Source organism: Vulpes lagopus, chromosome 15 (assembly GCF_018345385.1).
Source record: "Vulpes lagopus strain Blue_001 chromosome 15, ASM1834538v1, whole genome shotgun sequence".
NCBI lineage: Eukaryota > Metazoa > Chordata > Mammalia > Carnivora > Canidae > Vulpes > Vulpes lagopus.
Genome location: NC_054838.1, coordinates 5,908,971 through 5,921,905, shown reverse-complemented (window position 1 = coordinate 5,921,905; position 12,935 = coordinate 5,908,971). Strand labels below are relative to the sequence as shown.

General features: G+C 36.8%; 1 protein-coding gene across 2 annotated transcripts in view; it reads left to right on the top strand.

Moving 5' to 3' along the window:
- The window catches only part of ANO5 (anoctamin 5), an 88,420-nt gene that overhangs the window by 66,822 nt on the left and 8,663 nt on the right, over window positions 1-12,935 (top strand). For both annotated transcript variants that reach the window (XM_041730719.1, XM_041730718.1), the window contains exons 16-19: window positions 1,893-2,062; window positions 2,702-2,799; window positions 9,920-10,050; window positions 12,053-12,258. In XM_041730719.1, the coding sequence (XP_041586653.1) occupies window positions 1,893-2,062; window positions 2,702-2,799; window positions 9,920-10,050; window positions 12,053-12,258 (605 nt within the window). The remainder of the gene's footprint in view (window positions 1-1,892; window positions 2,063-2,701; window positions 2,800-9,919; window positions 10,051-12,052; window positions 12,259-12,935) is intronic.

The window sequence follows — 12,935 nt, the reverse complement described above, 5'->3', positions numbered from 1 at the left end:
GGATCCCAAAAAATAACCTTTTTTTTTAAGGCAGTTTTTAAAGGCACTTTCAATGGCAGTTTTGCTCTACAGGTAGATGCATAGGCTGGTAGTCCGGATCCCCTAACAGCCATATTTAGGACCATTATGGTGGAAGCAAGAAAAAGAACTAAACAGAAGAATTAGGACTCTATAGATCTTTTTGAGTATTCTCATCTTAATCTTCCCTGGATCAGACTGGTTGAATTTTAAGTAATATCCTCTCTTTTCTCAAGACACAGATAATTTTTATGTGTATGGTTTTTGTAAGTGACTTGATTTTGACAGGCAGGAAAAACAGAACAATCAGCTCCTCCTGAATAAGTCTAAAACGTAGTGCTTTTCTTTTCAGTTGCCATAGGTCTTAGACCCTAGATTATTTTCCTTTTTAAATTAATTAATAATTAATTTTTAGGTAGAGAGAAATAGGAGTGTGCATGCACGTGGTGACAGGGGTGGGGGCAGAGTGAGAGGGAGAGAAAATCTTAAGCAGGCTCCATGCCTGGCAAGGAGCCCTATGTGGGGCTTGAGGTCACGGCCCTGAAATCATGACCTGAGCCGAAGTCAAGAGTCAGACTCTTAACCAACTGAGCCACCCAGATGCCCCTCTTTTCCTTTCAAATGATGAAAAGTTCTACAGCTGTGAGGGATGGTGAAGGGGTGAGAGTTGAAGTGGGAGATTCAGTCAGGGAGAGGAGCGCAGCGCACAGTGGCTTCTGATCTTGCCCCCAGCAAGTTGGAAGTGAGAATCGAGCTGCCACCCCAGGCCTCAGCATCTCTTCTCCCTGCTTGGTCCCCTTCTCGAAGTCGGCACACCATCACTGCACTCATTACTGAGCACCAGAGTACACACTAGGAAGCAACTTTGATCAAACGCTATCCTCAGATTGCTAGTTCTCACTCAATGTTACTGCTTTTTTTCCTGTTAATTAAAGAAAAATCTAGCAGATAGTACTTGAAAACAGAGCATCTAAAAAATAAATTTTCAGTAATAAAAATCACTTGTACATGCAGTAGAGATTTTGTAAGAATGCAGCTAAGTTTCACTATATGGGAGAAATTATCTGTGTCTTTAGAATAATATGTGTTACCATTTCAGTATCATTGAAGCTGTCACCAGTTTGACTGGATCAATTTATGGTGCTGGGAGATCATCAGCTCAAAAATACATGTTCCCTGACTCTCTTACACCTTCTCATGCTTCTCTCTGATGTTGTGGGAATCTAATTTGTTTTTTTTTTTAATCTTTGGAATTCAGTAAGTGATAGATCATGGTCATGCATTTTATTTTTTTTTTTATTTTTTTATTTTTTTATTTTTTTGGTCATGCATTTTAAATAAAGGAGAGAGAAAATGTATTATTGCTGCCACCATTTGTATGACAGTATTTTCAAAATTGGTATAACCATTTAATTCATGAGAGGAAAACACAATGTAGCTTGGAAATCATCCTCTGTCCTTGAAGATGCCCTTTACGTTGTTTAAACGTGGTTGACAACAGACAAGAAGGAGAGAGAGAGATCTGATATGTTCACAGGGTATCAGCGAGGGTACAGGGTGAGCATAAGCCTCTCCAGCCTGATATGGGTTTGAATTCCGTGTTTTGTGTGACTCCAGGCAAGTATTTTACCTCTCTAAAAATAGTAATGACTGCTTCCTAGGCTTCTCCGGTGATTAGGTTAGTATGGAGTCTCTAACAGCCGAGCACAAATCTGTAGTTACTTAACGCTGGTCTGTTAGGACAAAGAGCGGGTCATATTTCAATAGGCTGTTAGAATAATATGACTAATACTGTGACTTGTCCCAGACAATACGAAATTCGGGGAGAAACAGGAAGATGCATAATTTAACCTTGGTGTTTTATTACTTAACAGAAATTCCTCGAACTTACCAGGAATATGAGAGCAGTCTTACTTTGAAAATGTTCCTGTTTCAGTTTGTGAATTTTTACTCGTCCTGCTTCTACGTAGCTTTCTTTAAAGGGAAGTTTGTGGGCTATCCCGGAAAATACACATATATGTTTAATGTGTGGAGAAGTGAAGAGGTAAGAATTCTCTTGAGAGATTGTGGCTTCAGGAGTTCAATATTATACTTTTTTGTGTGCCCAGTACTAACTCAGATTTTTATCAAGATTTAAGAGAAGTCTAAGACACTGATACTCTCCACAGAGAGTATTGGTCTTACAATCTTATCATCTGGTGGACTTTCCAGTTCCTTTTGGTCAAGCACTTATTTTGTACTTATTATTTAGGAATAGAATATGACCTATGAAATGGGATAAGTGAGTCTATAATCCTGAAGGCTTCCTGAAAAGAATAGGTGACAGCGTTCCAGAAATATAACAAGGGCTCCACCATGAGTCCTAGACTAGACCACATCAGTGGTTTCCATACCTGCCTGTGCATCCAAGTCACATGGAGAAAATAACAACTGCTAGCCCTGGCCCAGACAGAAAGATTTAGGATTTTCTAAGAACGAGACCCAGCAATCTGAATCTAATGCAGCTATCTCGTAACTGGTTAGTGATTCTGCTTGAAACTACTGAGTCAAGGATCTCTTTATATCCCTTTAGTATCCATTCCCATTAAAATCTTCAGATTGTAGTCTTCAGGTCTGAGATCTCTTTTGTTGCAAAAGTCTATCTTCCATCGTTCATTTTTTTTTTCTTCTTGCTTCTGACTAGTGTGACCCTGGAGGCTGTCTAATAGAATTGACAACCCAGTTGACCATCATCATGACTGGAAAACAGATCTTTGGAAACATTAAAGAAGCCATTTATCCGTATGTATGGTTTAGAAATTTTTGTTGATTTAAGTAACCATGAGGGATTTCCTTCAGAAGAAGATAGAATTCTTTGATTCCCATGGTATCATTGTTAACAAATGGTTAAGCCCAGAGCAAAAACTCACTTTTAATCAAGTCAGGAATGCATTAAAGTAATATAGGCTTATAGATATGGATTTTTATTGCTTCAGTGAAGCTGAGTGTCAAGTATTATCCCCCTCTCCAAAGGAAATTCCATTGGGAAATCTAAATGTTATATCCTCTGTACATTATTCTATGTGTTGCATATTATTTCTCAAGATTGCTGAAAGTTGAACACTATAAAACTGTCCACATGACATGGACACACGTAGGCACAAAAATTGGTCATGCATAAAGTTTTATTATGTGAAGGGATTGCTCCCTGTTCCAAAAGAATAGTAATAATGAACACATTCTCAAAAGGGAAAACCAAAATGATAGTTGATATCAAATCTAAGTTGAAAATTTCCAGAAGTAAAAAGAGAAAGAATCATAAGCCTGTCGTCTTGCAGGGTTCCTAGTTAGGAAATGACAGCATCAGGTTTTAGCACCTACAAGTATCAAGTGGACTAAAGTGCTCCACTTAAGATCGGGGCTTGGCCGGTGTAACTGTTCTTGACATTAGGGATTGGGTTTGTTCTCCTTTCTCCATGAAAGAAGGCTGAAAACACCCCCCACCCCACCCCCTGCTCCTGCCTCCTTCACAGGTCAGCTTCTGCCTCTCCCCACAGCTCAGCCACAGCTCACACCAGGGTTCTATTTCATGTGCTGACAAAGGAAGAAAATGACATATCTTTGCAAGCAGTATCTGATATACCACATCCCAGTTGCCGTACAGAAATAACTAAGCTGTTATTTTAAGTCCCAGCTCTAGATTGAGAACCTGGAGGCAGAATGGGGATGACCCCTAAACCAAACACAAGAGTGAGAGTAAATATGCACAGAGAGAAAAAGAGACAGACACACAGGGAAGTAAAAGAAGAAAGAAGCAAGTAAAATTAAGCCTACAAACCAGAATTCCAAAACTTATGATGAGATTTCATGCTACAAAGGCAGCTGGCAAAATTAATTTTTAGAAAGTGATCTTTAGAAAGATTCTGGCAAAGCCTAAAAACATAAAAGGAGGTAATAATGCCATTTAAATGGTCAGGAAGGGCAGCCTGGGTGGCTCAGTGGTTTGGCACCACCTTCGGCCCAGAGCATGATCCTGGAGACCCCGGGGTGGAGTCCCGCGTCAGGTTCCCTGCGTGGAGCCGGCTTCTCCCTCTGCCTGTGTCTCTGCCTCTCTCTCTTCTCTCTGTATATTCTTATGGATAAATAGAGTCTTTAAAAAAAATAAAAATAAAAATAAAATGGTCAGGAAATGATTTAAATATAAACAGATATAAATGAAACAAGAGCAAATTAATTTGAAAAAGAATCAGTTACACATAAAAGAAACATGGTGTTTTAAGTAAAGAGTACAATAGATGATATCAATTAGAGACTGGACACAATTGAATGAATTATAAAATTGGAAAATAGTGCTGAGAAATTCTCACATTGTACAACACAACAGAGTGACAATGAAATTTTAAAAATTAATGGACAGGAAGCTATTTTGTGGTATATTAAGATATTTCTATATTAACTTGCTAGTAGTTCCAAAAAAAGAGAATTCAATAAATGGTGGAGGAAAAAAAATCTTCAAATAAGTAATTGCTGAAAATTTTCCAGAAATGAAGAAAAACATGAGTTTTAGAAATGAAAAGAATTCATAGTATAAAGTAAAGTAAATAAAATTAAATTTACACCCAGCTACATTATGGTGAAACTCCAGATTTCATGAGTGCTAAACAATCTTAAAATATTTCAGAAGAAAAAAGGACTATTATCTACAGTGTCCACAGATTTCTTACTCTTAGCATTAGATACGAAAACAGTATTTTCAAGATTCTGAATAAAATAAATGTGTACCTTAGATGTCTAGAACCAGTTTAACTACTGTATAAAGAGCAGGTGAGATAAAGACAACTTTTAGACATGAAAAACAAGAGTTAACATTCATAGGCCCTCACTAGAAAAAGAACTGAAAGGTGTAGTTGAGCAAGAAAAGAACACAAGACAAAATTATGGGTTGCAAGAAACATTGATCAGTACAGAAGTAGTTAGCACCCCAAATAAAATGAAATACTTCGATATGAATCTAAAAAAATATATGGGATTTGTATGTTAAAAACTACAGATCCTCATGGAAAAAAAAATAATCTAGATGAATGCAGAAAAATATTGTGTTCACAGACCGGAAGACTCAATTTAATAAAGATGCTGGTTATCTCCCAAGTTGATCTATAGATTTGTTGTTCCAATCAAAACATCAGCAGAATTTCTTTCTATATATATATAGTCAAGCAGATTCTCGAATTTATATACAAGGGAAAGGAATTAAAATAGGCAAAACAATTCTGATAATAGAATTGGAAAAATTGCACTACTCGATCTTCAGGCTTACTGTAAAACTTTGTGAATCAGGACGGTGGGATTGCTGACTGGATGCATATTTGGATTAATGAAACAGATTGCAAAAATAAATCTACGTAAATATGGCCATTTTATTTTTGACAAAGGTGCAAAAGCAGTTCATTGAAGAAAGAGCGGTCTTTTCAACAACTGGTGCTGGAACAATTAGACCTCCATCTGCAAAATAGCAAACCCCATTGTAAACCTTACAGCTCATTTAGTAATTAACTGACAATGGATCACATAGATGGCAAAACCATATTTAGGAAAGCAGGGAAGTGATTATTGTTAAATTTAAGATCTTGGTTACTGTGCGGGGACTGAGGAGTTAGGAATCCGAATGGAGCACAGGGAAGTTCTCCTGGGATTCCTGGCAGATGCCTCTTGCTTGAACTGGGTGATCCCCTTTCCTTTGTGATTCCAGTTCCATGAATGCCCATCTTTTTTATATGGTCTGAAAATTCTCAGGGGTTCTGTGCCCTTCCTCTTTGTCTTTCTGTTTGGATATAAGCAGCAAATAAGTGTTCATTTTATTTTATTTTTTGAAGATTTTTATTTATTCATGAGAGACACAGAGAGAGAGAGAGAGGCAGAGACATAGGCAGAGGGAGAAGCAGGCTCCATGCAGGGAGCCCGATGTAGGACTTGATCCCAGGACCCCCGGGATTGCTCCCTGAGCAGAAGGGAGATGCTCAAACGCTGAGCCACCCAGGCATCCTACATGTTCATTTTAATATATATTTGCTGTAGTACTTCTTGTTGTCTTTTAAATTTTGCAGATTTGGAAGGTATGAATGATAATCTCACTTTGGTCTTATTTTGCCTGTCCCTGACTGATAACACAAACGAGCATTTTTGGCACAAGTGTTTCCTCTTCAGTGAAGAGGTGAAAAGCCATTTTTGTACCGATTTATCTTTTTCTAAATGATTTCTAGGAATACCTTATAACTGTATTTTTGGTTGGGTTTTGGTCATATGGGTTGCATATATTTTATCCCAACGTAAATTTCGTCTTTTTTTCTCATCCCCAGCGCTGTTGACATTTTGATCCAGATAATTCTTTGTTGTCGGGGACCTGTCCTCTGCATTGCAAGTGGTTTAGCAGCATCTTTAGACACTATACAGACTAGATGCCAGTAGCCCACCCTCTCCCCAGCTCTGACAACCAAAAAAGTCTCTGACATTGCAAATATACCCTTGTGGGCTAAATCACTCTCTGTGGAACCTGTGGTGTAGATGGACAAAAGTACATACTATTAAAGCAGCAGAATTTACCAATTTTTATGGGTTAGCATTTTTTTTTTTTTTTTTAGGGTTAGCATTTTTTAAGTCTTATTTAATAAATCCTTTCCTACCCCAAGATCAAAAAAGTATTCTCATTTGCTTCTAAATTTTTAACATTTTAACATTGTCTTTTTCTTTTGAAGTTTGTTTATACATGGAAGAGATTTTTCTGTTTGCTATGTTCAAATTTAATTTCTTTTCCACATACACACATATATGTAATTGTGTTTACCAATTTCTGAGAAGTTCCTCTTCTTCAGTCTCCATGGTGTACTGTGCCACTTATGCCATGTAGCAAGTGCAGGGCTATTACTAAGTCTCCATTCTGTTCCAGGATTTGTCTATCCTTGGACCAATTCTACACTCTTAATGAATACAGCTCTGTAATAAGTCTGGACCTCCGGTGGGCCAAGTCTTACCAGCTTATTCATCTATAGAAATATCTTGGCTATCTTTTTGTCTTTTCTCTTTCTCTACAAATTTTAGAAATATCTTATCAGACCCCATATGGAAAAATTTTTTTTGTTTGAAATGACATTTCAGTTGTTTCAATAAAAACAACTGGCATTTTTATAATGTGAGGTCTTTTTATTTCATGAACGTTTATTTTGGACTTTAATGGCTTTAAATAAAGATTTAAACTTCTGCATATAGGCCTTGCAGATCTTTTGTCAAATCCATCTAAAGGTACTTTCAATTTTAGTTACTATTGTAAATGGTATCTTTTTAAAACTTATGTTTCCTACCTGTGTTTTGTGTGTATTAAATATGTTGAAAACTCCATTATTATTTCTAATAATTCTTATTTAACTTCATTTGGGTTTTCTGAGCAGACAGTTCATTCACATTACTGTTAATAATCTGAGTCAGAGATTTCTTCTCTTCATTTCCAATTGTTTGGCCTTTTTCTTTTTCAGTTTGCTGTGCTAACATCTCCCATAGATTATTTTTGTTTGTGGAAAATTATTTATTAAATTGACCATGAATTTGTAGTTTGCTCTGCATAGTGCTACTTTATTCAAGTAAGATGTCTTTCTTTTTTCTTTTTTTTTTTTTTCTTTTTTCTTTTTTAATTTTAATTCCAGTGTAGTTAACATAAAGTATTACAATCATTTCAGGTGTACAATATAGTCATTCCACAATTCCATACATTACTCAGTGCTCATCAAGATAAGTGTACTCTTAATTCCCTTCACCTATTTCACCCATCCCCTCACCCACCTCCTCTCTGGTAACCATCTGTTTGTTCTCCACAGTTAAGAGTCTGGTTTTTTTTGTGTGTGTCTCTCTCTCTCTCTTTTTTCCCTTTATCTGTGTGTTTTGTTTCTTAAATTCTCCATATGAATGAAATTATATGGTATTTGTCTTTCTCTGATTGACTTTTGCTTAGCAGTATACTCTCTAGATCCTTCCATGTTGTTGTAAATGGCAAGATTTCATTCTTTTTATGGCTGACTCATATTCCATGGTGTGTGTGTGTGTGTGTGCGCGCGCGCGTGCACATGTGTGCACATATCACATTTTTTTAAAGAGTTTATTATTTATTCATGACACAGAGAGAGAGAGAGAGAGACTGAGAGGCAGAGACACAGGCAGAGGGAGAAGCACGCTCCATGCAGAGAGCCTGACGAGGGACTCAATCCCGGGTCTCCAGGATCACACCCCAGGCTGAAGGCAGCGCTAAACCGCTGGGCCACCGGGGCTGCCCCATATCACATATTTTTTAAAGACTTATTTATTTTAGAGAGAGAAAGAGCACAAAAGGTGGGTATATTGGACAAAAGGAAGGGGGGAAGAGAAAGAGAAAGAGAGAAAGAGAAAGAATCTCAAGCAGACTCCTTGCTGGACATGGAACCCAACACAGGGCTTGGTCCCAGGACCCTGAGATCATGACCTGAGCCAAAATCAAGGGTAGGCACTCAACCAACTCAGGCACCCCTACCCCATCTTCTTTATCCATTCATTAATTTATCAGGGGACACTTTGGTTTCTTCCATAACTTGGCTATTATAATGCTGCAATAAAAATAGGGGTACAAGTATATATCCCTTTGAATTAGCATTTTTGTGTTTTTTGGGAAAATACCCAGGAGTTCAATTACTGGGTCATAGGGTAGTTCATTTTACTTTTCTAAGGAACCTCCATACTGTCTTCCACAGTGACGGAACCAGTTTACATTCCTACCAACCATGCAAGAGGGTTCCTCATTGTTTTTTACTTTAGTCATTTTGGCAGGTATGACATGATATCTCATTGTGATTTTGATTGTATTTCCCAGATGAGTGATGTTGAGCATCTTTTCATGTGTCTGTTGGCCATCTATATGTCTACTTTGGAGCAATGACTATTCATGTTGACATTTTAAAATTGGGATATTTGTTTTTTGGGTGTTAAGTTGTAAAAGTTCTTTCTATATTTTGGATATTAACCCTTTATCAGATATGTCATTTATAAATATCTTCTCCTATTTAGTAGGTTATCTTTTAGTTTGTTGGTGGTTTCCTTTGCTGAATCTAATAGATTCTTGAATGTGATCATGCACAGACCTACCTTGTTCTTGGTTCTAAAGGACATGCTTCTAACTTTTCCCTGTTCAGAATGATGTTCAGGATTTTGGTAGATGTTTTTGATCAGACTGAGGTAATTTCCTTCTTTTATTGTAAATAGTTTTTAATAGGTACTTGAATCTATTTTTCTGCATTAGTCAACATGTTCGTATGTTTTTCTACTTCAATCTGTTAATTCATTTATTACATTGATTTTCTAATCAAAAAGTCTTTTTGTTTCTTAAAGTAATCCAGCATTATCATGATACATCATTTTATAAATATATGGAAATAAGTTAGGCGACATTTTGTTTAGGATTACTGCATTTATTTTCACATATTTGATAAGCCTCTATATGTCCTTTGTTATGTTTTTCTCTTGTAACCAATTTCTCATTTCCTTGAGCATCCTTCTGAGTATCATGGCAACATAAAGGTTAGTAAATTAGAAAAAAGCAGTCCTATGATGACCCTCTCCTCCTCATGCTTTTTAACAAAACCATATCTGAGTAAATATATTTCCATGGGGAGAGTTAGGGTTGTCTTATTTTCTTATCACCCCAATAAAGAACTTTGACCTCAGCAGGTGTTGTAAGAAGAACAACTAGATTTTTATTTCGACTTTAGCTGTAGTCATACTTCTCCTTGCTTTGTGACCTTAAGTTACTTAACCTCTCTTACTGCCAATTTCTAGATCTAACACTTTGATTATCTGACCCCTCTCTTTTAAATTCTAATCATTTATTTACTTTTATCACTTCTGACAGTATGGTTCTGAACTGGTGGAGACGTCGAAAAGCTCGGACCAACTCTGAAAAGCTGTACAGTCGATGGGAGCAAGATCATGACCTTGAAACTTTTGGATCTCTTGGACTATTCTATGAGTACTTAGAAACAGGTAATTTTTAACCACTGTCTTGAAACCTAGAGTCAGGCTGAGTCAATTAAGTGTTTTTTCAGCTCCTACTGTATCTTCCTGCCTTGCACAGAGTAGGTGTCCAATAAATCATTGGATGGTGGATGAAAAGACAGGTGGATGGACATATTTCTTACTAGATAGAATGCAGAATAAAGTTTAGTTTCAAAACACCAATGTTAGAGATATTTTTCCTATCAATTGAATGTGAATATTATTGAACCAAATAAAGTAAGGTTCACTTCTCAACCCCTGTCTCAAATTAGCTTGCATAACTCTCCTGTTCGCCTCACTGACAGTCCAGAGAGAGAATAAGTTGAAGGACATTTCCTGACATACATTTAGGCTCAAAAGAACCAGGCTAAAAACAGTTGTGCAGGGGAAGTTCACATTGAGCACAAGAAATGCATAAAAAATGCTAAAGATTGAACAGAGAAGAGATTTTGAGGTGAATTTTAGGAGGGATGATGATGGAGACTGCTTACAAAGTCCATTTAAATATTTCCTCTCTAGTTATTTCTCTGCTTGTCTGGTGAATTAAGGAGGATAATTTTCTCAACTTACTCTCAAGGCCCATAGAAGCATGGTGGAATGAAAAAATGACCTAAAATTGTTACTGATTCTCCACTGTGATACATACACATAATGCCTGGATTGAAATAGATAAATAGGACAAGTCAGGAGAAGTCTGTTTCATATAGCTGGTTGTAAAATTGGGTAGTCTTTGCTTTATGGGATGCAATTTTTAATTAATTGTATAAGGATCAAATCTACTTGTGCATAAATGAATTTGGGATTATCACTGAAATTAAATAACAAAATAAAGTTTTCATAAGAAAATTAACTACCATTTACTGAGACATAGCTGAGTTAGTTTATTCTAGATGCTTTATGTACATTATCCCTAATCTTGAAACATTCCACAAGTAATCCTTATTCACTGCATTTTGTTTTAAAGAATACTGAAATTTGAATGGGTCAGTTTGTGCCATGGGCCACAAAGATTATAAATAAAAAATGTAGGATTTGAACCTGCAAATGTAGGATTTGAACCAAGCTGTTTCTACTGAACACTTCCTCTGAATTTTCTTTTAGTTTACTAGAGGTGTTCAGTTGGTTTAGTAAATGGCAAGACTAATTCTTTTGAGAAATTCCTGTGAGAAAAGCTGAAATCCAGAAACAGTTGAGATTCATCTAAAAATAGAGGACTATATAAAATGGGAAGAGAAGCTAACTTACATTGGTGTTAGGTCTTAATGAGGAAAGAGAATAACATTTCTTTAGAAAGATGTCAAGATAGTATAGAGGATCGGGACCTTAACAAACACCTCATTGCAGAAAAATATATACTTTCTTGGCCCACATATAATTTATATGTTTCTAATGCTTTAGATGATTCATTTTCTGATTTATTCTTAAGTATCTTCCTTTGCACTGCCTTTTCACCTGTTAGTGTCTTCAAACCTTAAACAGTGTATTTGTTCATAAGGCTTGTAGTTGAATATGTTTATCTACCCAACACATCTGGCTCTTGGAGGCATACAAATGAATCAGTCATTATCCCTCACCTCAAAGATTCAGCAGGATAGAAAAACTTGATTACCCCACTAATAGGCCAATACCAGTGTAAAGACTAGACCAACATTGATCTAAATGTAGCCCATAATAAAAGGCTACGTTTAAGAAGAGTAAAGAGAATCTCTTATCTAACAGGAAGAGATGCTTTCCTCAGGCAAGTAGATGTCAAAAGAAAGCAAGGACAGAACTGAGCTGTATGTGCCCAGTTTCTCCTTTCTGTTCTAGCAAGCAGCTAAGTCACTATTGCTTCCAGTGAGGAGGAGGAAGTGGGCAAATGGAAGGAGGCCTGGAGCATTTTGGTGGTGTAGATCCCTCCAAAATGAGGATGTTGCAGGATTTGGGCAGAGTTTTCTCCTTTTTCTCCTTCACAATAATGAGTTCAGTAATTTTTCTTTTTTCCCTACAGTTATCCAGTTTGGATTTGTTACCTTATTTGTGGCCTCTTTTCCTTTGGCTCCTCTCCTTGCTCTCTTGAATAATATTATAGAGATCCGTGTGGACGCCTGGAAACTTACAACTCAGTACAGGAGACCTGTAGCTGCTAAAGCTCATAGCATAGGTGTTTGGCAAGACATTCTTTATGGAATGACTGTCCTTTCTGTTGCAACTAATGTAAGTGGACCTATTTTGCTTGGATGGCCTTGTATTTTATTTTGTTTTCTTGGGGATGGGGAGACGTGAATGGTGTTTAACTCAGTCTTTATGTTGATTTCCTCATGATGACATCCATAACAATAAATCATCCCTATACTTTTTTTTTTTTTGAGAGAGAGAGAGAGAGAATGTGAGTGAATGGGGGGTCAGGGTCAGGGCAGAGGCAAAGAGAGAGAGAATCCTAAGCAGATTCCATACCCAGCACAGAGCCTGACACCAAGCTTGATCTCATGACCCTGAGATCATGACCTGAGCCAAAATCAAGAATCAGATGCTGACTGAGCCACCAGGTGCCCCCATTCCCTACACTTTTGTACACTAAACAACATAGAGAAATTTATGACGTGCAAACTCTGAAATACAAGGAAAATTGTAAAACCTGTCTCCTTGAAATAACCACGATACAGTTTGACAGCATATGACAAAGGAGACAGAAAAGATGTAGTGGTATAAAAAGATTGGAATAACACAGTTAAAGCTTGATTATACATGAAGTTGTATGCTACAGATAGAGAATATACAACATTTATGTGTTATGTTTATGGAGCACTTATGATGATAAATAATGATGATAAAACTAAATTCCCCAAAGCAGAAATGTTTACAATATATATTTACATACAATAATGGTATAA